The sequence below is a fragment of the Giraffa tippelskirchi genome, chromosome 13 (genome assembly GCF_054371585.1).
Source record: "Giraffa tippelskirchi isolate mGirTip1 chromosome 13, T2T-mGirTip1v1.2.pri, whole genome shotgun sequence".
NCBI classification, from domain to species: Eukaryota; Metazoa; Chordata; class Mammalia; order Artiodactyla; family Giraffidae; genus Giraffa; species Giraffa tippelskirchi.
In genome coordinates, this window is record NC_137287.1 from 56,793,797 (window position 1) to 56,821,552 (window position 27,756).

At 43.8% G+C, this 27,756-nt stretch overlaps 1 protein-coding gene across 12 annotated transcripts in view; it reads left to right on the forward strand.

Annotated features, from left to right (window-relative positions):
- The window catches only part of ITIH2 (inter-alpha-trypsin inhibitor heavy chain 2), a 62,627-nt gene extending 36,003 nt beyond the window's left edge, over positions 1-26,624 (forward strand). For all 12 annotated transcript variants that reach the window (XM_081557219.1, XM_081557224.1, XM_081557225.1 and 9 more), the window contains 18 exons: positions 602-771; positions 2,519-2,623; positions 3,503-3,665; positions 5,053-5,160; positions 5,782-5,910; positions 6,212-6,328; positions 8,980-9,148; positions 10,194-10,319; positions 10,993-11,174; positions 12,154-12,339; positions 12,703-12,842; positions 16,515-16,684; positions 17,147-17,284; positions 21,892-22,005; positions 22,637-22,835; positions 23,823-23,995; positions 25,403-25,514; positions 26,417-26,624. In XM_081557219.1, the coding sequence (XP_081413345.1) occupies positions 602-771; positions 2,519-2,623; positions 3,503-3,665; positions 5,053-5,160; positions 5,782-5,910; positions 6,212-6,328; positions 8,980-9,148; positions 10,194-10,319; positions 10,993-11,174; positions 12,154-12,339; positions 12,703-12,842; positions 16,515-16,684; positions 17,147-17,284; positions 21,892-22,005; positions 22,637-22,835; positions 23,823-23,995; positions 25,403-25,514; positions 26,417-26,564 (2,649 nt within the window). In that variant the 3' untranslated portion in view covers positions 26,565-26,624. The remainder of the gene's footprint in view (positions 1-601; positions 772-2,518; positions 2,624-3,502; positions 3,666-5,052; positions 5,161-5,781; positions 5,911-6,211; positions 6,329-8,979; positions 9,149-10,193; positions 10,320-10,992; positions 11,175-12,153; positions 12,340-12,702; positions 12,843-16,514; positions 16,685-17,146; positions 17,285-21,891; positions 22,006-22,636; positions 22,836-23,822; positions 23,996-25,402; positions 25,515-26,416) is intronic.
- Positions 26,625-27,756: the final 1,132 nt, after the last annotated feature.

A 27,756-nucleotide genomic window follows, 5' to 3' on the forward strand; every position in this document is an offset into this window, starting at 1 on the left:
TCTTCCCCACCCAGATCAAACATGGGTCTCCCGCATTGCAGGCAGGTTCTTTACTGTCTGAGCCATCAGGGAAGCCTAGCACTCCTGTTCAAACTATATCTCATAGTTTCTTTTAATTTGGGAAACAACAGGAGGACTGGGAAAAGGTGAAATTGCAGTAGATGAGGTTCAAGAAGGTAGGTAGCAGTGTGGGGCTTTGGGGACTGCCTGTGTCTTCCAGCCCACTGTACCCCTGGAAGTGCCTGGGTCCCCTTTCTACACTGCACACCGGCATCCTTTCTACCCTCTGGCCCTGTATTCAGAGTCATTTCCTGCACTTTTATAATCCAATCTTGCTTCCCCACAACCATTTTCTCCTCATATTCTAACTTTCAAAGTGATTGTTAATAGACTCACAGCTCTTGAAAGGCACCTCAAGATTTCTTAAAACAAAAGCAAGCTTCTGCCTGCAGGATATACCAAGAATTTAGGAGAATGCTTAGTAAAAGCTGAGTTATATACTTAATGATGTCTTAGAATTTTTTGTACTGTTATCATCAAATATGCAGTGAAGTTCTGTCATTTTTCTCCGAGTACAGTTGTCTTTTCTTGCCGATTTCAGGAAGATGATGATCAAGTGACTCTTTATAGTTATAAAGTCCAGTCTACTATTACTTCTCGAGTGGCCAACACTGTTATCCAGACCAAAGTAGTGAACCACTCTCCACAGCCTCAAAATGTCGTGTTTGATGTGCAGATTCCCAAAGGAGCCTTCATCTCCAACTTCTCCATGTGAGTAACTCCCACTCAGAACTGGAAACTGGATATGCTCTGCTCACAGAATCAAACCCCTCTCAGAGTGGACCTTTAGTGCCTCAACGCTTCATGGCTCCATACCTAGCATCTTTGTTGTTGTTTAATTGCTAAGCTTTACCTGACTCTCTGCTACCCTGTGGACTGTAGCCCACCAGGCTCCTTTGTCCATGGGATTTCCCAGGCAAGTATACTGGAGCAGGTTTGCCATTTCCTCCTCCAGGGGATCTTCCTGAACTAAGGACGGAACCCAAGTCTCCTGCGTTGGCAGGCGAATTCTTTACCACGTAAATCACCAGGGAAGCCCAGAGTGGACCCTGGTGGTCAGCAATTCCAGGGGTTCTTGCTTTCAGAGCTGTGGACCCACTGGACATTGAGTCATCTTGGGGTGGGACCCAATAATTTGCTTCTGTTCAGAGTAACAGAATTTGCAAAGGATTTGCTTTTCTTTTCTAATGAGTAAAAGCATCCTTAAGCCTGTCTTTATGGCAGTAATCTCCCACTTCCTTAGGGAGAGGCCATATGTTCTATTTTGCTTCAAAAACTCTAATTAGACTGCTCTGACTAATCATTGTTGGGACGGATTAGGTGACAGCAAGCAAAGAGTAAGGTAGGGAGAGACAGAGATGACAAGAGAGGACAGAAGTCCCCTGGGGAGATGTTAGAAAGAGAAACACAAACTTGGCCGGCATCGATCAGCACTTTTCTCCATCTTTCTCTGCTCTTTTCCACCCTCGAAGGATCCTTCATACATGGAAGAAGGATCCTATAAAGCACATGTCAGCCAGATAGCTAGTGGTTTATCAATCACAGCCCTAGGCACATTTGTCATTCCAAAGGGATGCACAGGAGAACAACCCTTAATCCAAAGGGTAAACCTGGAAAATGAAGAAACATTTTTTAAAATTTTGCCTTGAAGTATAGTTGACCTACAATGTTGTGTTAGTTTCAGGTGTACAGCAAAGTGATCCAGTTATACAGCTACATATGTCCATCCTTTTGCAGATCCTTTTCCCATAACCTATATGTTATTACAGAATATTGAGTAAAGTTCCCTGTGCTCTACAGTAGGTCATTGTTGCTTATTTTATATATAGTTGTGTGTGTGTGTTAATCCCAAACTCCTAATTTATCACTTCCTCTTCACATTTCCCCTTTGGTAACCATATGTTTATTTTTGAAGTCTGTTTCTGTTTTGTAAATAAGTTAATTTGTATCAGTTTTTTTGGGGGGGCTTCCACATATAAGTAATATTATGTGATGTTTGTCTTTCTCTGACTTACTTCACTTAGTTTGATAATTTTTGAGTCCATCCATATTGCTGCAAATGGCATTATTTCATTCTTTTTTATGGCAGAGTAATATTCCAGTGTGTATATGTACCACCTCTTCTTTAGCCATTCCTCTGTTGGTGGACACTTAGGTTGCTTCCATGCCTTGGCTGTTGTAAATAGTGCTTCTGTCAACACTGGGGAAGAAGCGTCTTAAACACAAGTAACAATACGGGAGAGAAAGCTTCGAGTATAGGAGCCTCCCTCATCTATCTTGAATCACACTATCAGATAAAGAACTCCTTTTATGAAATATGCAAATGTCTCTCTACTCGGAGGTTCCTTTCAGGTACAAAATGATCAATAAGTCATTACGTCCACCTGGTTGGGTTGTTGGCTTGTTTCTTCGTTGGGCTTCTATTCAGACCAACTGTGGCCCCTGTGTCATTTTTTAGGACTGTGGATGGCACGACTTTTACTAGTTCTATTAAGGAGAAAACCACGGGCCGAGCCCTCTACGCACAGGCGAGAGCGAAAGGCAAGATGGCAGGACTGGTGAGGTAAGGGCAGGGTCCCCATCCATTGCTGCCTGTGCTCAAGCCCATTCCTTCCATGGCAAGCCAGCCCCCAGGAAGGCAGAGAAGCTTGTCCTTCTCTGCTAGGTCACTTCTTTGTGGTACTTCCCTGATCCCACATGATCCAATTACCCCCAATCTCACCTTGCTTGTTTACCATTTAAGTTTTTAAAAAATCACTGACTGTTTCTCCTAAGGCTCAAATCACTCTCATTTGACAATCCTGCTCTTTTCTCTTTAAAACCATTAACACTTCAAGATGAGTGATCACATTGGACTTGGTGCATACGGGAGTAAATAAGGCATTAGTGCTGGAAATACATGTTCAATTTGAAATAATAGATGTCTTTTTTATGAAGACTTTTAAAAATGTAAGGAATCCCTAGAATGAGTCTTACTAACAGTAGGGGAAAGGTGTGCTGTCCTTCGGATCATCTAAACTGGGATTGAGTTCCGACTCTACAAATGACTTGCATGAGATCTCAAGTGGGTTACTTACCCTTTATGAACCTCATTTGTCATCACTTGCTAAATGAAGGTCTTGGTGTCCATCTTTTAGAGCGGCTATAATAGCAATGATATGTGTCAAGTTCCTGGCATGTAATAGGGGATCAATATAACCAGTAGCTCTTTGCAGATGACACTCAGATCTGTAAGAAGCTCTACAAGAAAAAGATCATGTGGGAGAGGGGAGGGGAATTCCAGGCTAGTGGAAGGAAATTGATCTAGAAGTTGCCGTTATCTCTACTGGACCTACCGTTCCTTCTCCTAAGCAATGAGAAGGTGGCTAGCCCAGGGCAGCCTGGACGCCCTCTGTGTAGATTCTACATGTGATGACTTATGTGGGCGGGCTCGCATCTTTAGGAGCAGAGCTCTGGATATGGAGGACTTCAAAACCGAAGTGAGCATCGCCCCTGGAGCAAAGGTGCAGTTTGAACTTCATTACCAGGAAGTAAAGTGGAGGAAGCTGGGGTCCTACGAGCACAGACTCCACCTGCGGCCAGGACGACTGGCCAAGCACCTGGAGGTGAGCCCTCCCTCTAGAGTTGGGTCCCCATCTGTCCTTTTTGTTCATCTTCTCTTCGTGGTGTTCCACCCCACTTGACACTGCAGGACAGGGTGGTGTACGGAAATTGACTCTGGGTTTGGAATAAGGAAGTGCCGCTTCCTTACACATTTCAAGGCTAGCTCATTTCCTTATTTGCTTTGTCAATTTCCTGTGGCTACTGTAGCAAATGATTGCACACAGGGGGCTTATGACAACAGAGATGTCTTCTTACACAGTTCTGGGGGTGGGGACTTAAGTCAAGGTGTTAGCAGGGCTCTTGGGGAGGGTCTGTCCCTTGCTGCTTCTGTGGTCTGGAAGCTGCTGGCATTCCTTGACTTGTGGCCTCGTGGCCCGTCATTCTGACCTATGCCTCCCTGGTCACATCGCCTCCCCCTCTGAGTGTCTCAAATCTCCCTCCGCTCTCGTAAGAACATATGTCATTGGATTTCGGGCCCACCGGGTAGTTCAGGATGATCACATCTCAAGATCCTTTACTGTATCTGCAAAGATCCTTTTTCCAAATCAGGTAGCAGTTTCAGCTTCCAAAGATTTAATGTAGACATGCCTTTGGTGGGGGGAAAATTCAGCCCTCTACACTGACCTTCCAAGTAATGCTGATCCTCAATTTTCTCATCTGTGAAGAGTCCCATAACATTTCTTCGATACCTTGGTTCCAAGTACGATGAGCTTATGGAAGTAGGTGGCCAATAATAGGAGGTCAGCGAAGGTTGAGTTCGTTGTCTTTGTCTGCTCCACGGTCCCCCCGTTGCACCCCAGCTCTCATCACCTGGAGAGCAGTGCCTTTGCAGGGCAACTTGAACTCACTTCTGCTGTAGTTGTCACCTCTTGCCTTGAGAACTGAGCTGCTCTAGAAGGGTCGAAACTTGTTAACATCCTGTGAACATTTGCATAAGAGGCAGAGGAGGACCAGTGGGAAGAAACCCAGGGAAGAACACAATTCACCTGATCTCTGTTTGACACAGATGAGGGTGAAGCAGACAAGTTGTAAATTGTCCATAGACGTAGAAGATTCAAGGGGATGAATGGATCATGTAAAATTTTCTTATAAATAAGAATGGAATGGCATGGGATGGAGTAGAAGAAGGAGAATTAAATTCCGGAGAAATGAAGCAATAGAAAGGGAGCACTGAGTTGCCCAGGGGGTCTTTCAGCCTCCCTGGTGAGATGCATCATATCACACAGAATTTAAAGAACCTGCAGAAGGGATGGTGGAGCCATGCTAGGTCATCTTTGGGAGATCCTAGAGATGAAAAGAGCAGCAGAGGACTTAGAATTGATAGTCGTACTTCTTGCTCAAAAGTCTTGAAAGATGTTTTAATGCTTCAAGTAACTTTCCCACTTCTAGGCAGATGTGTGGATAATTGAACCTCAAGGACTAAGATCTCTTCATGTTCTGGACACATTTGATGGGCATTTTGATGGCGTTCCCGTTGTATCCAAAGGACACCAGAAGGTACCACAAGCAGTGATGTGACAGAGTCTGAGTGGCCACTGGTTCATGGGTTTTCCTCTCCTTCTTTGCTCTAGGGGATGGAAAAGTTGTCAGGTGCTGGGCTCAGGGAACTTAGGAAGGAACTGTGATCCCTGAGCAAAGTCTAGAGCCTCCCACAGGACATACAGAACAAAACCAATTGTTTCATTGCATTGTGACCAGTGTCTGTCCATTTTGAAGCCCATTTCCCCCAAGTCATCCACTGGACCAGTAGCTAAAAGACAGTCTTCACATAATATATAGAGAATTTCCCTTAATCACAGCAAGAGATATTCAGCTTAATTCTCTCTGCCTTAATGGCCAATAGTAACCACATTTGGAGGGGTCAAAGTCCTCTACGAACCTTTTGCCAACTCTTTCTAGAGATGGTGGCCATTTCTTCCATAGGGTGGGGGTAAGGGGGAGGGAGGAATTCTTCAAGTCTCTTATAAAGGACTGAAGCCTGGCCAACAGCACTGATAGGACCATTGATGCTGCTTGGGTGCAGAGTGGTGCTGGATCTTCACCTGTGTGCATGAGAAGGTGTTCCCCTCTGACAGGGAGGGGGCAGAGACCGGGCTCTGACACCATTGCTCTTTCCAGGCACACATTGCCTTCAAGCCCACGGTAGCACAACAGAGAAAATGCTTCAATTGCTCAGAGACGATGGTCGATGGCGAGCTGGTGGTGATGTATGATGTGAACAGAGAGGAGAAGGTTGGGGAACTTCAGGTGGGTGCAAACAACTCTCACGGACCAGCCCTGCCTGAGCCAAAGATCTATTTCTTGTTGAATAAACCCCCAGGGAAATGCCCTGGGAGGTAAACTGCGGAGAGGCTGGGCCTTTTCAGAAAAGGCCAGAACGGGCGCAGGAAGAAAGGGAGAGACGGACGTAGCCAAGCCGCTGTTCTTTATGGCCCTTGTGCCTCCTGCTCCCCGTGGTCTCCTCTCCCCTCTCAGTCCCCGGACCCTCATCCTTCTACATGCCAAACACTGGTAATGGTTTGGCTCACAAATATGTCCTGTTTTTCAGGTATTTAATGGATATTTCGTCCACTTCTTTGCTCCTGAGAACATGGACCCAATTCCCAAAAACATCCTGTTTGTCATCGACGTTAGCGGCTCAATGTGGGGAATTAAAATGAAACAGGTGAGTAGCCCTTGGCTGCAGTGGTCCCCAGGACTCCCTGCCTTCTCTGATGCCCTCGTGATGGCGCAATTGTTTCAGGCCCCTTCCCCCTAGAGATAGTCTTAGTTCGGGCTGCTCACAAAGGAACACAGGCTGGGTGACTTCTGAACAGGAGAAATTTATCTCAAAACTCGCCTTTTTGAAAAATTTCGCCTCCGTATAACCTCTTCTCACTCTGCTCAGGCTTCTGCTTCATATTCCTTTGGTTCTTCTGCATAACATTTCAGACTAATATCTTGCCATTGTGCATGAATAACTTTGAAAATGTTTAATGCACAATTTTTCTAATTATGTTGTGATTCTTTGAGGGTGATCATTCCGTTTCATGTCTTCTAGTTTGGAGTTCAGCATAGGCTCCTTCAGTGTTAATGGTGTAGGTACAATGGTGATCAAGGACATCCTTTATTTTATTCATCAATCCACCCATTCAACCAGTTTGAACCAACCAATGAATCTCCATTCATTCAACAATCATTTATGACCACTCAAGTGTTCACTACTGTTCTAGGATCCTAAAGACAGAAAAGCCTTGGCCCTGCCTATCTATCACCAGGTTCTCAGCAGTAGCACTTGGGACATTTGGGGCTGATGAATCCTGTGTCATGGGGACCACACTGTACGTTGTAGGATGTTTAGCAACATCTATTCACTAGATGCCATGGAACTCACCCTCCCGGTCATGACAATCAAAGATGTCTAAGAGGGCTTCTCTGGTGGTCCAGTGGCTAAGAATGGCTAAGAATCAGCCTTGCAGTGCAGGGGACATGGGTTTGATCCCTGATCTGGGAAGATCCCACGTGCCGCAAGGCAACTAAGCCTGCAAACTGCAACTAGAGAAAGCCTGTGCAGAGCTACAAGGCACAGCACAGCCAAAAATAAATAAAATTCGAAGTAAAAAATAATAATAATAATAATGAGAAAGAAGGTGGTCTTCTCCCCCTCCACACCTAAAAAGTGTCTTCAGACATTGTCACATGTCCCCTGGGGAGAAAATTATCCTCATTTGAGAACCACTGCCCTAATGCGACAGTTTATTTGTTCCTTCCTTCCCTCATTTAACAAGTATTTATTAAGCACCTGTCTTGTGTCAGGCACTTAGTTCATCACTGAAGTTTGAGATGACTGTTACACACACAGTGGACATGACACATCAAGCAGGCTATTGGCTGTTGAAGTCTGGTGTTCAGAAGTGAGGAATTGAGTGAGATATGCACTTAGGAGCCACCAGTGTGTAGAAGGTACTCATAACAATGAGACCAGGTGAGAACACCAAGGAGTAAGTATAGATAAGAGAAGAAAACAAAGAGTGAACCTTATACTATCCCAGTAAGTAGAATAATTTGGGGAGAAGAGGAGGAATCAGCAAAGAAGACTAAGCCAGCAACTCTCCTTGTGGCCCAGTGGCTAAGACTCCATGCTCCCAGAGCAGGTGGCTGGGGTTCGATCCCTGGTCAGGGAACTATATCCTGCACGCTGCAACTGAAGATCCCACGTGCTGCCATGAAGACATAAGATCCCATGTGCTGCAACTAACACTCAGTGCAGCCAAAATAAATACATACATTTAAAAAAAGAAAAAGCAGCTAGTGGGAGGAGGAGAAAACCAAGAGCGTCCGAGGCTCTGAAAGAAGATGAGGAAGTAGTATGAGGACAGCGATGTGATTGGTTGGTCCAAATGCCGCTTAGATTGGATCTGATGAGATGAGAAGAGTCCATTGGATTTAGCAACAGCCTTGATGAGCATAGTTTCAGTGGAGAGATGATGGTGAACACCTGAACGGAGTGGGCTTCAGAAAGAACAGGAAAAGATTTGGAGACAGTGTGCTTACAATTCTTTCGAGGAATTTTATTGCAAAGGGAAACTTAGAAATGGGGGAAACGGGTACATTCAAGGTTTCTAAAGGCATGAGAAATGACAGCGTTGTATATGTATGGAGATGTACCAATAGAGTGAAATGTATGGTGCAGGAGAGGCAGAGGACAGATGCCAGAGCCATGCCTTTCGGTAGACGAGAGAGAGCCCAACCTAGGTCACAAGCAGATGGATTTGCATTAGGCAGAAATGCTTCTCCTAGTTCTTCTGCATTACCAGGCATCGGGGAAAAGTGTATGGGCACAAATCCTGGCAAGAGGGAGGTTTATGGTGGCAGGGGTTGTAGAAATCTTCTTCTGATGACTTCCATTTCTCGGTGAAGTAGGATTCCAGGTCATCAGCTGAGACAGGAAGAGGGAGGTGTTGGTGGTTTGAAGATGAGAAGCAGGAATTAATGCATGAGAAGGCTGAGTAGAGGGACTTGAGAAATACATTTGATTTTCAGGCACCACAAAGGGGACTCTGAGGCTCAGGATTCTCAGTGTAAAGTCAGGCTGGTGAGACTGGTCATGCATGACAAAACAAGACAGTAAAACTTTCAGTATCAAAATGCAGACAGTATATGTTTGGACGGAATAGGAGAACGGTAGATCTGTGTTAACAGAGGTGGATTTATGAAGTTTGTGGGAGAACTATAGCTTGATCCAGTGCTTAAAATGATGAATGATTGGGCTTCCTCATTTCTACTTAGGTTTAGAGAGCGTGTAGTAAGACCCTTGTCCATTCTCTCTCGAAATAGACGGTGGAAGCGATGAAGACCATTTTGGAGGACCTGCGAACTGAAGACCATTTCTCCGTGGTTGATTTCAACCACAATGTTCGAACCTGGAGAAGCGATTTGGTCTCAGCTACTAAAACACAGGTTGCAGATGCCAAGAATTACATTGAGAAAATCCAGCCCAGTGGAGGTGAGTGGGTTTAGCCTAAAGCCCAGTGAGAAACTCCCACAGGATTCAGTGGAGTCCTGAGAAATATGAGAATCACTTGAGAAATATGATTCCTTACCCCAGTGGTCTTTGCCTTAATAATACATTACTATTAAACAGTGCGTACTAAGTTCACACATACCACATCCCACACACATTTTTAACCATTCTGTCCTCAGAAAACGGTGTCAATAAGTGACACGAGCTTTCTTATGACTCACATAGTAAGAGAAAGACAAATATCATGCGATATCACTAAAATGTGACATAAATGAACTTATCTACGAAACGGACTTAGACATGGAGAAGAGACTTGTGATTGCCAAGGGGTAGTGGGGTGGGGCAGGGATGGATTGAGAGTTTGGCATTAACAGATGCAAACTGTTATCTACAGAATGGATAAACAACAAGGCCTACTACTGTATAGCACAGGGAACTATATTCAAAATCCTGTGATAAGCCATAATGGAAAAGAACACAAAAAAGAATGTGTATTTTATATATATATATATATATATATATATATATTATATATATACATATATATACATTTATATATTTATATATATAACATATAACATATATATTTTATTATATATATATATATATAACTGAATTACTTTGCTCTACAGCAGAAATTAACACAACATTGTATGTTAACTAAACTTCAATTTAAAAAAGGGGGAAAAACACATAGAATAACACACAATTGTCTGCAGAACAGTATCCAAGTATGTCAAGGGCTGAATAGGTAACTTCACGTTGGTGGTTAACAAAATGACTGGTGCTTTGAAAGGGTTACTTCATCTCTATGGGAACTGTTCACTATTAATACAAAGTGAATATTTTATGCCACTGGGGGATCTGGACCAGCCTGGGCAAAATTTGGAAAGCAGTTGAATGATTTGGATACTGAATGAACTACATGTGAGTCATCACCAGACAGATGAACCTGAGCTCAAGATGTGGTTGTTTCTGTGGAAAGTCAGAGTATATAACAGAACAGCACATTCTCTGGCTTTCACAGGCACAAATATCAATGAAGCCCTGCTGCGAGCCATCTTTATTTTGAATGAAGCCAATAACTTGGGAATGTTGGACCCCAACTCTGTCTCGCTGATCATCTTGGTGTCTGACGGGGATCCAACAGTAGGTAAGTACCCCTTCCATTTTTAGTGATACATATTTTTACTGTTGTTTCTTGGGAACGTGATTGGCTTAAAATGGGAACTCGAACGGCATTTGCCTGAGTGTCTAAACCAGCTTGGGCTTCCCAAGTGGCACAGTGGTATAGAATCCGCCTGTCAATTCAGGAGATGCAAGAGACACAAGTTCAATCCCTGGGTCGGGAAGATCTTCTGGACCAGGAAATGGCAAACCCACTCTAGTATTCTTGCCTGGGAAATCCCATGGACAGAGGAGGCTGGCGGGCTACAGTCTGTGGGGTTGCAGAGAGTCGGACGCAACTTAGCAACTGAGCATACAGACAGCACTAAACCAGTTTAAACCCATGCTTCCTGAAAGAAGAGTTCGTTTGACCCTGAAACACTCACCCCACTTAAAACAGCCTCTAGATGTTTGGGAGGGGGATGCTGAATGCCTCAGCTTCACCTCCACAATCGGGGGAAACTTGCATTTGAATTTGAGTCTATGCTACGAAGATTGCTGATACATACTAGTGCAGTGTCTTATCTCCTCAATGTAACTACTTCGAAGCGTATGTGCATTTTTAATTTGATGGATTTTGCCAAACCGCCTTCCATGGATGTTCCCAAAACTTTGTGCCATTGCCTCATTCCTTTCCTTCCTGTCCACATCAACTTTAGGTGAACTGAAATTGTCAAAAATCCAGAAGAATGTGAAGCAGAACATACGAGACAACATCTCCTTGTTCAGTTTGGGGATAGGATTTGATGTGGACTATGACTTTTTGAAGAGACTCTCCAATGACAACCGTGGGATCGCACAAAGGATTTACGGAAACCAGGACACTTCTGCCCAACTCAAGGTGACTTTGTTTTCTGTTCTTTTTTTGGTCATTGTTCACTCAAAATCATTCAGCTAGCAATATCTGATGCCTAAAGGAAGATGGCTGAATTCAAGTAAAAATTGTCATTATTTCATCTATGTTAGTGTTCAGTTCCTTTCTCATGCACCCCACCCCCACTTGTATATCTGTGGTAACGGTGAGATAAGAGGCTGTAGTTGATGGGTGCAAAGGTCCCTAGTCCCTGAACATGTCTTGGGAAGCACCATCAAAGTTTCTTGAATCTCTCCAGTTCCTCTACTTGTCACGGAAACTGTTCTTCCTTGAAAGTACATTGGCATTAGGACTTCCCTGGTAGTCCAGAGGTTAAGACTCTGTGCTTTCAATGAAAGAGGTACAAGTTCAATTCCTAGTTGAGGAACTAACCTACATGCCAAGAAAATATTTTTTTAAAAAAAGGAAAAGTATATTGGCATCTTGGAGATCAACTTTTTATAATGCAACACAAAGTAAACTGTAGCCTGTTCGTTTCCTTAAATATAAAGGATATGTATGCATCACTTGTTTATTTTGACTAAGTGGACCAAAAAAAGATTAAGGAGAAGAAGAATATATTTTACCCTACCCTCTGTTGGTACCAAGTATCATGTATCAATAGAGGGTACTGTATGTAAACCTGGGGACAGGTAAGAGATAGGTTCTAATTTAGGGATATCCACCCAGATGACTTATCTTATTATGAGTGTCGATGAGCTTTTCATGCTCGTCATAACAGACAGAAAAAGTGCTGGGCTCTTGAACCAAGAGTAATCTTCTTCACAAGCCCTGGTCGTCTCTATTTCAGTTCATGTAATAACTATGAGAATTTTCCATAGCTTTCCACAGAGATCTTGGAAGAATACTAAACACTTGAAGAATCTCAGAAAAAAATGCTTCAGATTTGTAATGTGGTGTGAAAATAATGCTTTCTCTGTTTTTTTTTTTTTTTAATGAATTGTAGAAATTCTACAACCAGGTCTCAACTCCCTTGCTCCGGAATGTTCAGTTTAACTATCCCCAAACGTCAGTCACAGACGTCACTCAGAACAGTTTCCATAACTATTTTGGAGGTTCAGAGATCGTGGTGGCTGGAAAAGTGGACCCTGAGAAACTGGGGCAGTTACAGAGCATTATCACTGCAACTTCGGTACTTTTGCTTATCTGCTAATTCTAAAAATATTAATTGTCTCCTGGGTACATCTTGTATATTAACAGGCTGATAGCAGAATTCCGAGAATCACTTAGATAGAATAAAAGCAAAAAGTGAAAGGGAAGTTCCTGAGAACACCCGTGGCATCTTCCCAACTATGGTGTAAATCCTTACCTTTTTCTTCTGAAACCAAGCCCAGACCCCAGAGGTTGGCACTAACTTCCTCTTGTGTGTTCTTTTGGATTAGTTTGCATCCCCCTGTGAGTTGCCTGCTACTCTGACTCACTCACAGTAGGTCCTTTGGAAAATGTGAACTGATTAACTACAATTCCACTCCCCTGGTGTCCTTCCATTGTCCAGGCCAATGCAGAGTTAGTCTTGGAAACCCTGGCCGAGATGGATGGCTTGGAGGATTTTCTATCCAAGGACAAACATGCAGATCCTGATTTCACCAAGAAATTGTGGGCCTATCTGACCATCAACCAACTTCTAGCTGAACGGTAAGAAGACCATATGCCACAGTTCAGTTCAGTTCAGTTCAGTCGCTAAGTTGTGTCCGACTCTCTGCGACCCCATGAATTGCAGCACGCCAGGCCTCTCTGTCCATCACCAACTCCCGGAGTCTACCCAAATCCATGTTCATCGAGTCGGTGATGCCATCCAACCATCTCATCCTCTGTCGTCCCCTTCTCCTCCTGCCCCCAATCCTACCCAGCATTAGGGTCTTTTCCAATGAGTCAACCCTTTGCATGAGGTGGCCAAAGTATTGGAGCTTCAGCTTCAACATCAGACCTTCCAATGAACACCCAGGATTGATCTCTTTTAGGATGGATTGATTGGATCTCCTTGCAGTCCAAGGGACTCTCAAGAGTCTTCTCCAACACCACAATTCAAAAGCATCAATTCTGCGGCGCTCAGCTTTCTTCACCGTCCAACTCTCACATCCATACATGACCACTGGAAAAACCATAGCCTTGACTAGACGGACTTTTGTTGGCAAAGTAATGTCTCTGCTTTTAAACATGCTATCTAGGTTGGCCATAACCTTCCTTCCAAGGAGTAAGCATCTTTTAATTTCATGGCTGCAGTCACCATCCGCAGTGATTCTGGAGCCCAAAAAAGTAAAGTCTGACACTGTTTCCACTGTTTCCCCATCTATTTCCCATGGAGTGATGGGACCAGATGCCATGATCTTAGTTTTCTGAACATTGAGCTTTAAGCCAACTTTTTCACTCTCCTCCTTCACCTTCATCAAGAGGCTCTTTAGTTCTTCTTCACTTTCTGCCATAAGGGTGGTGTCATCCGCATATCTGAGGTTATTGATATTTCTCCCGGCAATCTTGATTCCAGCTTGTGTTTCTTCCAGCCCAGCGTTTCTCATGATGTACTCTGCATAGAAGTTAAATAAGCAGGGTGACAATATACAGCCTTGACGTACTCCTTTTCCTATTTGGAACCAGTCTGTTGTTCCATGTCCAGTTCGAACTGTTACTTCCTGACCTGCATACAGGTTTCTCAAGAGACAGGTCAGATGGTCTGGTATACCCATCTCTTTCAGAATTTTCCACAGTTTATTGTGATCCACACAGTCAAAGGCTTTGGCATAGTCAATAAAGCAGAAATAGATGTTTTTCTGGAACTCTCTTGCTTTTTCGATGATCCAGCGGATATTGGCAATTTGATCTCTGGTTCCTCTGCCTTTTCTAAAACCAGCTTGAACATCTGGAAGTTCACGGTTCACGTATTGCTGAAGCCTGGCTTGGAGAATTTTGAGCATATGCCACAGGGATCTGCAAAAGGTTTGCTGAGGTTACTTGATGTTACACACAAAAAGAGTTTGGAACCAAGAAAGGCAGCAAATTATTTCAGGGTTTGGAGTATTCATTTCCACTGGTTTCAAGCACTTTTGGGGCTTCCCAGATGGCACTAGTGGTAAAGAACCCACGTGTAAATGCAGGAGACATAAGAGACGTGGGTTTGATCTGTGGGTTGGCAACCCACTCCAGTATTTTTGCCTGGAGAATCCCATAGACAGAGGAGCCTGGCAGGCTACAGTCCATAGGGTCACAAAGAGTCGGACACGACTAAAGTAACTTGGCGTGCCTTCATGCAAGCACTTTTAACTAAAGCTGGGTTCACTCTCGTTTTTCTTGATGGATAACAAGCATACAGTAAAGCATGTGATGTAGATTCATTTTAAATGTACAGTTTAATGAATTTTAACTATGTCACCCATGTCATCAGTACTGGATCCAGCTCCAGAGCACTTCTTTCATCTCTGAAGTCTCCTTCATTCTTCTTCACACTCAACACCTACTTCTTGCCTTGAGTAGAAATCACTCTTCTGACATCTGTCACTATTAGTTGTCTATGACAAAATTTCTTATAATGGTATAAACTGTATTCTTTTGTTTCTTGCTTCTTGCACTCCATGTGATGTCTGTGAGGTTCATCCATCTCATTGCAGTGGGTATCATTAATTCACTTGCATTCACTCCTGAAAATAGATTAATGTCCAAAGAGAAATTTAAGGTTATGCAATTCTGATATCACCAAAGGGCTTGCTGTAGATACTGTTTCATCTCTGGCTTCTCAGCTGACTGGTGTTTAAATGCTCCAATACAAAAACTATGTTTCTAGAGCAACGTATGGTTCTTTGACCACCTGTATCAGGATTATGGGGTGGGGCTGGGGTCGGTCTTTGGAGAGGAACATGACTGCTCCTCAGTCCCCTCCACCTGTTTGATCAGATTCTTGGGAAGGGGGAGCAGATTGGTCTGAATGGAGTTGGGGAAAATGAAATATAGTTGTATAACTATACTCAGAAAATCCGTGATGTCAGTAAGATTATAAAACAGACACAAGATTGTAAGCTGTGGCTTTAGAGTGAGTGGGGAATGTCTCCTCCCCTTTACAGAGGCAACTGGGTAATTTAAAGGTATATAGCATATTGGTGCTGAAGTTAAATATTGATGTTTTAAAAAACAATCCCTTAAACGAATCAGTGGTTGCCAGCACGTGGAGAGCAGGAAGGATGCATGAAGGTTGGGAGGGTTAGGACAGTGAAACTACTCTGCTTGACACTATAATGGATACCTGTCATTATACATTTGTCCAAACCCATAGAATGTACAGCACAAGCATGACCCCTAATGTCAGCTATGGACTTTGGGTGATGATGACGTGTAGATATCGATTGTGACACATGTACCACTTCTAATGGGAGATGCTGAGGCGAGGGGAGGCTGTCAGGTGCAGGAGGGGCAGGGAGTAGATATAAAATCTCTACGTTCTGCTCAGTTTCACTGTGAGTATAAAACTGCTCTGAAAAATAGTCTGTTTGGATGTGTGATTACCAAGGGGGATTGGGGGGCGGTGGGGACGTAGGAGGAGTTTGGGAGGTTGGGGCTAGCAGCTGTAACCTGTACCATATAGAATGGATAAACAACAAGGTCCTACTGTATGGCACAGAGGACTATATTCAGTATCCTATAATAAACCATCATGGGAAAGAATAATTTAAAAAAGAATGTATACATATATATGTATATACGTATGTATAACTGAATCACTTTGCTGTATAGGAGAAACTAACACAACATTGTAAAGCAATTATACTCCAGTTAAAAAGTACATTAAAAAAAGAATAAAAATAACTAATTTCCAGAAAACTCAAAAGAAAAAAAAATGGCTGTCATAAGGACAAGTCTTGTTAATAAAAAATATATATATTTTTTTGTTGTTATTGCTAATTTAATGAGGAACACTCATAAAGATAAATTTGACATCCATCAAAAAAAAGAAAATAACTATGTAAATCAACTGTACTTCAGTTAAAAAGAAAATAATAATCATAATCTGTTTAAAAAATTCCAAGAGGGAGACTCAAAAGGGAGGGGATATATATATATATTAATATAATTATGACTGATTCTCATTGCTGTATGCAGTAATACACAGCATAGTAAAGCAACTTTTCACTGATTAAAAAATAAAAGAAGAAATAAAAAAATAATAAAATTCCTTAAGGCTACAAAACTAGGTAAAATACTAAGCTTCACGAAGCCAGCTCGTTCTGTTTTCCTTCATGGCCCCCAGAGTCCTGGCTGACCCCAGAAGCGGCAGAGTTCGGTCTTGTGATGCTGTCCAATGTCTCTGTTTCCTGAACACAGGAGCCTGGCTTCTACAGCTGCCGTGAAAAGGAAAATTACAAAGAAGATCCTGCAGATGTCTCTGGATCACCACATAGTGACCCCCCTCACGGCGATGGTGATTGAGAATGAGGCTGGGGACGAACGCATGCTAGCAGACTCCCCTCCGCAGGACCATTCCTGCTGTTCAGGTGAGTCGCCCTACCTGGAGAAGAAGTATTCCGGTTGGTTTTCTTATCCTGCAGCAAGGTCCTCCATCCCCTCTCTCCATCGCTAGCCCGTCTCCCCATCCCTGTCTTGTGTCCCCATGTGACCTTCCTGTCAGTTGACTTCAGCAAGAGTTTATTGCTGCCGTCTTTGAACATGTTTGCTCACTTGTCTTCCAAAGGAATTCTGAAAATATGTGTACTCCCCTCACACATTATTTAAATCAACATTAAAAAATTCTCACCTTCTTTAAATAGTTGCAACAAATTTCATTCATGATGACACATGGAGCTGAAAGAGAGAGAACTCAGGAATAAAAATAATTCTAGAAAAACCTAGCTGAGAACTGCTGGCATTGGTCTGCATAAACCAGATTCTTAAAATTATAAGCAGCTTCTATGGAAAAGTAAACCCAGAAACTAATGGATACAGTTTCATCCACACAGGTGCCCTGTATCACGGCAGCAAAGTGACTCCAAATTCAGTCCCATCTTGGGTCAACCCTTCGCCAGCACCACTGTCCCCAATGCCTGCTGTCAGTGCTCAGGTGCTTGAGTCAACCCCTCCTCCACATGTGATGAGAGGTAAGAGGATGAACCCTCTGGGATGGAAGAGCTGCACCTCTCGTGTGGGGAGGGCCGACGGGTATCCATGGAAAGGACATTCTCTTTGGAGATTGTTCACGACACTCACGTGAACTTGCATTACTTAATAGTCTGCACTTCACTTCCTTTATTGTGAAAACAGGCATCATGATTCTATACATGACTGGGTTGTTGATGAAATATGAAACCATCTTTAAAGAGCTAGCATGTAATAGCCACTCAATAAACAGGTGTTATTATCAAAGACAAGAAGCTATCCATCTTAGGATCAAAAATACTTGAATACTTCCTGTAGAATTCCTGTAGAATTGCACTGTTGTTATTGTTTAGTGGCTAAATCATGTCCCACTGTTTGCAACCCCATAGAGTATAACCTGCCAGGCTCCTCTGTCTATGGGATTTCCCAGGCAAGAATACTGGATTGGGCTGCTATTTCCTTCTCCAGGGGATCTTCTTGACCGTGGGATGGAACCTGCATCTCCTGCCTCTCCTCCATCGGCAGGCACATTCTTTACCACTGAGCCACCTGTTCAGTTCAGTCACTCAGTCGTGTCCGACTCTTTGCGGCCCCATGGACCACAGCACGACAGGCCTCCCTGTCCATCACCAACTCCTGGAGTTTACTCAAACTCATGTCCATCGACTTGGTGATGCCATCCAGCCATCTCCTCCTCTGTCGTCCCCTTCTCCTCCTGCCTTCAATCTTTCCCAGCATCAAGGTCTTTTCAAATGAGTCAGCTCTTTACATCAGGTGGCCAAAGTATTGGAGTTTCAGTTTCAACATCAGTCCTTTCAATGAACACTCAGGACTGATTTCCTGTAGGATAGACTGGTTGCATCTCCTTGCAGTCCAAGGGACTCGCAAGAGTCTTCTTCAACACCACAGTTCAAAAGCATCAATTCTTCGGTGCTTAGCTTTCTTTATAGTCCAACTCTCACATCCATACATGACTACTGGAAGCCACCTGAGGAGCCCATAAAACTGCATCATCATCCCATTATTGGCAGGACTGTTTGTTAATTTGCTTGCTTAATTTTAACAGTGTATTTGAAAATCCTAGTTTTGTTCAGTGTTTAAAAACCTAGAGCTAGGGACCTTGGTTCTGTGTTTTAATGATGCCCTCTTGTGCCCAGCTCCTACACAAAATCAATTAGCCAAGTATTTACTGACGACAGAGCATGGGCTTGATGGTGTGAGGAGTGCAGAGCAGGCTAAGACTCTGTTTGTGCTCTTCTTGAGTTGACCCTGCATGTCTTGCTCCCACACACACTTGAAGGAGCACATCAGGATGGTTGGGAGAATCAGTTTGTAATCAGACAGCACGGCTTTAAGTCATAGCTGTGCCACTTACTAACTCTGTGATGTGACCTTGGGCAAGTCACTTGTCCTCTGCGGGACTTAGTAAATATTTGCAGAGAGCTTTGTGACAGTATCTGGAAAACAATGACCTTTTGCTGGGCGGTACCCTGCTCTTTCGATTTTATTCTGGAGAACACAACCACTGCAGCTCCTAATTCAGACCTTCCTCTCAGTCCCTTCAGTTCTGAGGCTCAAAGCCTGACAGTGAGAAATTACTCCTCTCCACTCGGTCACCAGATACTGTGGCTTCTACCAGATGTCTCTTGAATTTCTCCCCCCTGCTGCTAAGTCGCTTGAGTCGTGTCCGACTCTGTGCGACCCCATAGACGGCAGCCCACCAGGCTGCTTCGTCTCTGGGATTCTCCAGGCAAGAATATTGGAGTGGGTTGCCATTTCCTTCTCCGGTGCATGAAAGTGAAAAGTGAAAGTGAAGTCGCTCAGTCGTGTCTGACTCTTCGCGACCCCATGGCTGCAGCCTACCAGGCTCCTCCGTCCATGAGGTTTCCCAGGCAAGAGTACTGGAGTGGGTTGCCATTTCCTTCTCCCCCCTACCCCTCCTCAAACCAATTCACTATGCTAGTTCATGCAGTTAACATTTCTTGCTCGAATGACTGCTGTCTTAGCTACCAAATGATCTTCCTGTGTGTACTTTCTGATACTTAATTCATATTGAGACCAGTAATTGTAATATTGGGTTGGCCAAAAATTTCGTTTGGGTTTTCCTGTAACACCATACCAAAAACCTGAATGAACATTTTGGCTAACCCACTAAAATGGGGTCAAGTCATTTATTCAAATCACAAATGGGGTCAAATCACATTTATTCTCCAAAACCTTTAAAAGCTCCCCAACAAAATAAAGGTCTGTTCTGTAGCGTGGTGGTCCATGGTCTCTATGACCTACATTCTTGGTCTTATCAAAAACCCATTCTCCAGGTACCTTGAGTTACTATCCAAACAAATCATCAACTTCTCTCCTTCCATACCTTTCCCCATTCTGTCCACTCAAGGATAAAATCTCTCTCTCTCTTGTGTCTTTTATCTACCAGTCTTCTCCTACCTTCAAGACTTAGTTCAAAAGCCAACTCTTTTGTTTTTTCTTTTTGGCCACACCATGGTATGCAGGATCTTAGTACCCCCACCCCCTGCCACCAACCAGGGATCAAACCCACGGCCCCTGCAGTGGAAGCGCAGACTCTCAACCACTCACCCACCAGGGAAGTCTCCGCCCACTCTTTCATAAGGTCCTTCTCCACTTGCCTGAGTGAAATTGATCATCCTTTCATCTTCCTTCCCAGAGCATTGTGCTTGGGTCATTTTTCTATCGTTTACTTTATTCCATCTCATATGAGTGCTTGGGTCTGCCCTCATGAAAGAAAAAATGATGTTCCGTTAAAGGGAAGAGATTATTCATGACATTTGTGAAAGCACAGTAAGGAAGATTTTATTCAAGGGAATGTAGGTACCACTACATTGGGATATTGCAGTGGGGTACGGGATTGGACTCAGCTCTGAACACACCGTGGGAAACTGGGCATTTATAGACAAAAACAGGGTCCATTGATGGAAGATTACTAAGAGGAAGTATCAGTGGGAAGGGGGGGGGGGATCTGGTTAAACTGACCTAACAGGGCTTCCCTGTTAGCTCAGTTAGTAAAGAATCCTCCTGCAATGCAAAAGATGCCGGTTCAATTTCCTGGGTTGGGAAGATCTGCTGGAGAAGGGATAGGCTACCCACTCCAGTATTCTTGGGCTTCCCTTGTGGCTCAGCTGGTAAAGAATCTGCCTGCAATGTGGGAGACCTGGGTTCAATCCCTGGGTTGGGAAGATCCCCTGGAGAAGGGAAAGGCTACCCACTCCAGAATTCTGGCCTGGAAAATCCCGTGGACTGTATAGTCCGTGGGGTTGCAAAGAGTCGGACACGACTGAGCAACTTTCAGTTCACTTCAACAGGATTCTTGCTGAATGAAGGCGGAGTGATCAGACCTCACCTAGTGGGGGGCCAGAGCGGGGGAGGAACCTGATTAAGATACAAAGGTGATCAGATTTGGAGGGTGGAGGATTCTAACTAAACCTCCTTAGTAGGATTTTTGCTAAAACTGGACAATGCAGAGATGAACACAGAGGTCCAGAATTTGAGGTTGGACTTGAAGAGTTCAGGGAAACCTGAGTTTATTCAAAGAGAGAATCTTTGTCACGCCATTGAATTGTTTCTCTCTTGAAGGTAGGGACCATGACTTTTATAGCTACACCAAACATTGCCTAATTCAAAGCTTTGCACATAATTTGTTTTTTTCTCACTAAATATTTGTTGAATGGTTAAACAAACAAAGAAAACAGATCAGCCAAAATAATGGTGTCTAGTAATGAAGGAGTACTTTCTTGGGAACAGCTTGCTCCTTGATTGCTCTTGGAATTGATCGATACTAATTTGTATGCCAACAGGTAATACGTCTTTTTTATTTTTATGCACTGTGTATAACTATTTAAAAATACAGGTACTTTATCTATCTATCTAAACATTCACTGGATACACACATACATTGTTGTTCAGTCGCTAAGTGATGTCCAACTCTTTGTGACCCCATGGACTATAGCCTGCCAGGCTCCTCTGTCCTTCACTATCTCCTGGGGTTTGCTCAAATTCATGTCTGTTGAGTTGGTGATGCTATCTAACCATCTCATCCTCTGCCACCTCCTTCTCCTATGCATATATATATGTAGTGCATACGTAGTATATATATATATAGTGTGTGTGTGTGTGCTTGTGTTTCTTCTTCCTTATGTCTTTCTTTTTTAAATATTTTATTATTTATTTATTTGGCTGTACAGGGTCTTAGTTGCAGCATGTGGAATCTAGTTTCCTGACCAATGATAGAACCCGGGTCCCCTGCATTAGGAGGGCAGAGTCTTAGTCACTGGATCACCAGGAAAGTCCCCCTTATGTCTTTCTTATTCATTTTTCTCTCTAGCCAAGAACATAGGGCGTGGCTACAGAATGAGTATCCACTCTGTACAATAACCTAAAACTTGATGGCAGCTCCATGAGGAGGGGACAGTGCTTGGACTCTGGGTCCCTGTTGCCTGGAATAATACCTGGCATATAATAGGAGCCCAATAAACATTTGTTCTTGTGAAATTAAAGATGTTTGGCAATAAAATACTGTTCAAAATAATCTTATTTTCTATGATTTTGCTTAGTTTCATTTTCTTTGTATATTTTCCAGTTGAAAATGACCCACACTTCATCATCTACCTACCAAAAAGCCAAAAGAATATTTGTTTCAATATTGACTCAGAACCTGGAAAAATCCTCAACCTTGTTTCTGATCGAGAATCAGGTAAGATAAAAATATACTATATTTGAATTCGACTACTAGGTCACAGTCATTCTTCACTATTGTTTTTATCTGGATTTCTTTCTTTCCCACCTTAATAAAAGTGTTTTATACATTATGTATAGGACTTCCTAGGTGGCGCAGTGGTAAAGAACCCAGCTGCCAGTGCAGGAGACTCGGGTTTGATCCCTGGGTCAGGGAGATCCCCTGGAGGAGGAAATGGCAACCCACTCCAGTATTCTTGCCTGGAAAATTCCATGGACAGAGGATCCTGGAGTGCTATAGTCCATAGGGTTGCAGAGAGTTGGACATGACTGAGTACAGCACAGCATATTTTTCAAGCTCTGATAGTAAGAAATTAATTATAAATATGTTCTTGTTTGAACTATTACAGATACAATACTCTCTGAGTATAAACTAGCAGAACTTGTTGCGATATAATTCATTTAAACCATAAAAAATTATAAAATGAAAATTACAAAGGAAAAAAATGGTGTGTAAATCCTGAAGCAAAATAAAACAATAATTTCCCATATTGTCACATTTTATAAGTTTGAATTATCATGCCCACATGTGCCCCCCCCCAAAAAAAATAGCACATGGTACAGAAAAAAGCTTGTTTCTTTTCCTGCAGGGATTTTGGTCAATGGACAGCTCGTTGGTGCCAAGAAGCCCAAGAATGAAAAACTCAGCACCTATTTTGGGAAACTGGGATTTTATTTCCAGCATGACGATGTGAAGGTAGAAGTCAGCACGGAGACCATCTCCCTGAGTGGGGGATCCCGAACATCCGTCTTGTCCTGGTCTGACACGGCCCACGTGCTTCATCAGAGGCAAGTACTGTTACATCCAGATTCAGATGTGACCTTGACACATGATCCCATCAACAAACCCAGACGTTCGTGACACAGAGAACTCAAAATCATCATTTTAAATGTGAGGAAGTTGAGGTTCAGAAAAAAATTGTGTTCCTTCCTTCCCTTGCTCCTGGCAGTAGAGTCTGTGGTGTTTTGGTCACAGTTTGTCTCAGCACTAGTCTAGCACCTGGCGTACAGTAAGTACTCAGTAAGGACGTGTTGGACAAGTGAATGAAGCTGTCAGCTGAAAGCCAGTCAACCATGTCAGAGTGTGCTCAGAAACACGGGGACGTTGTCTTATGAATAATATCTTCCCATGAGTATCTGTTCATTGTTGATACAGAAACGTATACACTGACAGAATTTCAGTGCTAGGAGATATATCAACATTCTGTGATGAAAAGGTTTTAAAGCTCTTAGAAAACTGGGGTTGGGTGGGGGGTTGTACTGGGCAGAGTGAAGTCATGTTAGGGGTGGGAGAGGAATGATTTGCTAAATGAGTCAGTTCTAGGGACTTCACACTCCCAAGGCAGGGGGCATGAGTTCGATCCCTGGTCAGGGAACTAGAGGCTACATGCTGCAACTTGAGAGATTCCACATACCGCAAGAAGATCTCAGATCCTGCAAGCTGTAACTAAGACCCAGTGCAGCCGAATAAATATTAAATTAGTGTTTAAAAAAAAAACAATAAAAAATAAAGCAAGTCAGTCCTAGAAACATTCATTCCTTTTTTAAAATTTTTGAGCGAAGTGAAAGTCGCTCAGTTGTGTTTGACTCTTTGTGACCACATGGACTGCAGCCCACCAGGGTCCTCTGTCCATGGAATTCCCCAGGCAAGAATACTGGAGTGGGTGGCCATTTCCTTTTCCAGGAGATCTTCCTGACCCCAGGGATCGAACCAGGAATTGGAGGATAATGGTTTTACAATGTTCTGTGATTAATTCCTTTCTGACTTCCCACTAGGGTGCTTGTCTCTGTGAAGAAAGAGAAAATTGTGACTGTCAGCCTGGATAAAGAGATGTTCTTCTCTGTTTTACTTCATCGCGTTTGGAAGAAGCACCCGATCAATGTCGACTTTTTGGGGATCTACATCCCCCCCACAAACAAGTTTTCTCCTAACGTGCATGGGCTGATAGGTAAAGTGTCCCTGGACCATCTGGCTGGTGTGGGACCGACCACCCTAGGTCTTGAGCAACTTTGCCTCAAGGTTAGAATGTGGAAAAGTGACAGGTGTGGAGTGGAGGCTTCAGGAGGACCCACACTCTGCACCTGGATCTTAATTTATGAAGGTGCCTGAGTGACACAGAAAGAGTTCAATGTCATTGACAGAGTGTAACATTTATCACTGTTCACAGTATCCATAGAAACACGAAGTACATCTTGCCATGCAGGGCCATGGGGAGAAAGCCAGATTTGGGTCAGGAACCAGAAGCAGAAACAAGGTCTGGGCTAGAACCTTTACTCTGTGGCAGAGACAAGACAGAGCAGGTGGTGTGGGGTTGGTTAGCTTGGTAATTGCAGCAGGCGTTAGGCTACAGGGTGTCTTTCCTTGCATGGCACTTGGCCCAGGAATGATTCCTGTGGGTCTTACAGGCCAGAGAGAAGAGGTCTGGCTCTGGCTTGGTTCGTTTAAAGATTCCAGCCGGGCTCCTAGCTGAGTCCTTTGCTATCTTTCATAGTTGGCTTTCCCAGGGAGGGGTAGATGGAGTGTTTAAGATATCAAACATCATAAGATACAGAGGATAAAACACATGATTTCTCTAACAAAGCAGTCAGGGCAACTCAGTCATGCTATAGCCAGGACTGTTTGCTGCCGCAGACAAGGTTTTCCCAGGGCTGGGCTTTCATCACAAATGGCAGATAAAGAGAACGGATGAACACACTCTAAATTTTATGCTGAAGAATTTTTTCTCACTGAAGAGAAGTGAACTGGCTTAGGAAGTCTGTGATAATGAACAGGGCGTCCAGGTAAACCTTCCCTACTTTGTAAAGAACTAAGGCAATTTAAGCGTATAGTAGCATCAATACTTTGGCCACCTGATTCGAGGTGACTCATTGGAAAAGACCCTGATGCCAGGAAGGACTGAGGGCAAGAGGAGAAGGGGGCAACAGAGGAGGCATCACCGGCTCAATGGACATGAGCAAACTAGGAGATAGTGAGGGACAGGGAGGCGTGGCACGCTGCAGTCCATGGGGTCGCAAAGAGTCGGATACGACTAAGTGACTGAACAACAAATAGCATCATGAACCAACTTTGTTTTTTCAGTTTGAGCAGTGCTTTCAGGTGCTGACCTTCAGGGCATTCGCGTTTACTTAGGGTCCAGTTGAGCAGCCTCATTGTCTAATGACCGCAAGGTGAGCAGCATGGGTCTGCCCTCAGGAAGGACCCACCCCTTTCCATCTGAGTCTTTTTCCTCTCAATACATCTTTCTATCCCAGAAAGTCTGAGAGGGACCCAAATGCAGCTCAGATCACGTGACCAGCTTGCCCTTTTGTCGCCCCTTGAGTTGCATGTAAATAAACATCTAGATCTTGTCTCATAGGCCAGTTCATGAATGAGCCAAAGATCCATGTCTTCAACGAGCGACCAGGAAAGGACCCTGAGAAGCCAGAGGCAAGCATGGAGGTGAAGGGACAGAAGCTGGTTGTCACCAGGTAGGTCTCAGATGCGTAAGACAAGAACAGAAGGGGCTCCTGTGAGGATTGGACTCACATGGCAAAATAGAACAGGTAAACACATTAGTTGTGTTTATCTGAAAGTTTAAATTTAACTGGCATCCTGTTTTTATTTATCCCTTTTTTTTTTTTTGGCCATGCGCCATGGCATGTGGGGTCTTAGTTCCCTCACCAGGGATGGAAACTGCGCCCCCTGCATGAGGGTGCGAGGGAAGTCTCTGACATCCTGTGTTCTTATTTGCTAAATCTGGCAGGTTCTTCCTTGCTTTGAGCTAATCTGGAGACTATACCCAGCCCTAGCTGACCTTGAGAACACAGCCGCCAGCCAGTTCTCACTGCTTCCTTGCCCTTTGTGTGCCCCATGACCAGAAAGAGGACTGGCCCTGAATCCTTGAGCCTCCCCTCTGCCAGGGTAGACGGTGAAAAACAAGAAAAAAAGAAAGTGAATTTGCACTCTTTACCTTCCTGGGACTAAACTGGTCAATCTCTATACAGGTTATTTGAATTCCTAAGGACACACTGATCATTCTCTGTCTTTCTAAACCAAGACCCAGACTCTGTTATTTTGTACGACTTGGGGGGTGGGGATGGGAGGGGTGTTAGCAGATGCGTTGCTGCATGTGCACTCCGTCGTGTCCGGCTCTTTGCAACCCTCTCGACGTAGCCAGCCAGGCTCCTTCTTCCCGACTCAGGGATGGAACCTGAGGCTCCAGTATCTCCTGCATTGGCAGGTGGATTCTTTACCACCAAACCAACTGGGAAGCCCAGAGATGGTGCTAGAAGGGGGCAGAAAACAGAGAGGGAGAGCGTGTCTCTTTTCTGGATGTGCAGGCTGGCCCCGCCCTGGTCCGTTTCCTAACCATGCTCACGCTCTCTTGCAGGGGACTGCAGAAGGATTACCGGACGGACAGAGTGTTTGGAACGGATGTTCCCTGTTGGTTTGTGCACAACAGCGGGAAAGGCTTCATCGACGGGAATTACAAGGATTACTTTGTGCCTCAGCTCTATAGCTTCCTCAGACGGCCTTAAAAGTTTATAGCTGGGGCAATTCTTGGCAAAAAATATACGGTTGGTTTTTTTTTCCTGCCACCTTTGTAGTCATTCTTGAGTTTGAATAATCAAAACCTAACCAGACACCAGGAGAAGGCAATGGCACCCCACTCCAGCACTCTTGCCTGGAAAATTCCATGGACAGAGGAGCCTGGTAGGCTGCAGTCTATGGGGTCACAAAGGTCGGACACGACTGAGCGACTTCACTTTCACTTTTCACTTTAATGCACTGGAGAAGGAAATGGCAACCCATTGCAGTGTTCTTGCCTGGAGAATCCCAGGGACGGTGGAGCCTGGTGGGCTGCCGTCTATGGGGTCACACAGAGTCGGACAGGACTAAAGTGAATTAGCAGCAGCAGCAGCAGCAACCAGACACCAAGGTGGTTGATAAAACCTATTAACACAGCTGAAGAAAATAAATGCTTTGCCAAGAAGTTTTAGGATGTTGTTGTTTGCAGATGCGAAGTTGTATTAATTGAGGTGCAGAGGAAAGCTGCTTTGGCAAGTCAAGCCACCATCTGAACAGAGTCCTGGGTTTGGCATTTACTGGGATGACTTCACTATGGTTGAGTGTCAGGTCCTCAGCTTTACAACTGAATATATTTTTAGGTTGTCAGTTACACAGGAAGTTCAATTATGAGGTTATCTGGTGAACTTTGAATAAGAATAGGGGAAGTCACTTACTTTAATTGTTTTGTAGTTATATATATATGTATATATATATATATAAATCTGTCACCCAACCTTGCTAAGATACCTATGAAGGTCCATTATGTTTAATCAAAATTCCCTGGTACTGGGAATTGGTACTGGCCTCAGAGACCCTTTTTAGTCTGGTAAGACTGTATTAGTCAGGGTTCTCCTAAGAGAACTAGTGGGATGGCTGTATCATATATACATATATACACACACTATACACACACATACATATACAGTTGGCCCTTGAACAATATGGGGCCAAAATCCCACAGTCAAAAACCCACAAACTTTTATCTCTGTCTCAAAAACAAAGGAATTGACTGATGACTCACCCAAGGGCAGGACATGGAAACAGTTTGGAATGAACCAGGACTCAAAACACTAGTTCTTTTGATTCCATGTAGTGTGATTTCTAATCTGACACAAACTTCTCCCCACACTTAGTTCATTTAAAGATCTGTAAATTGAAAAT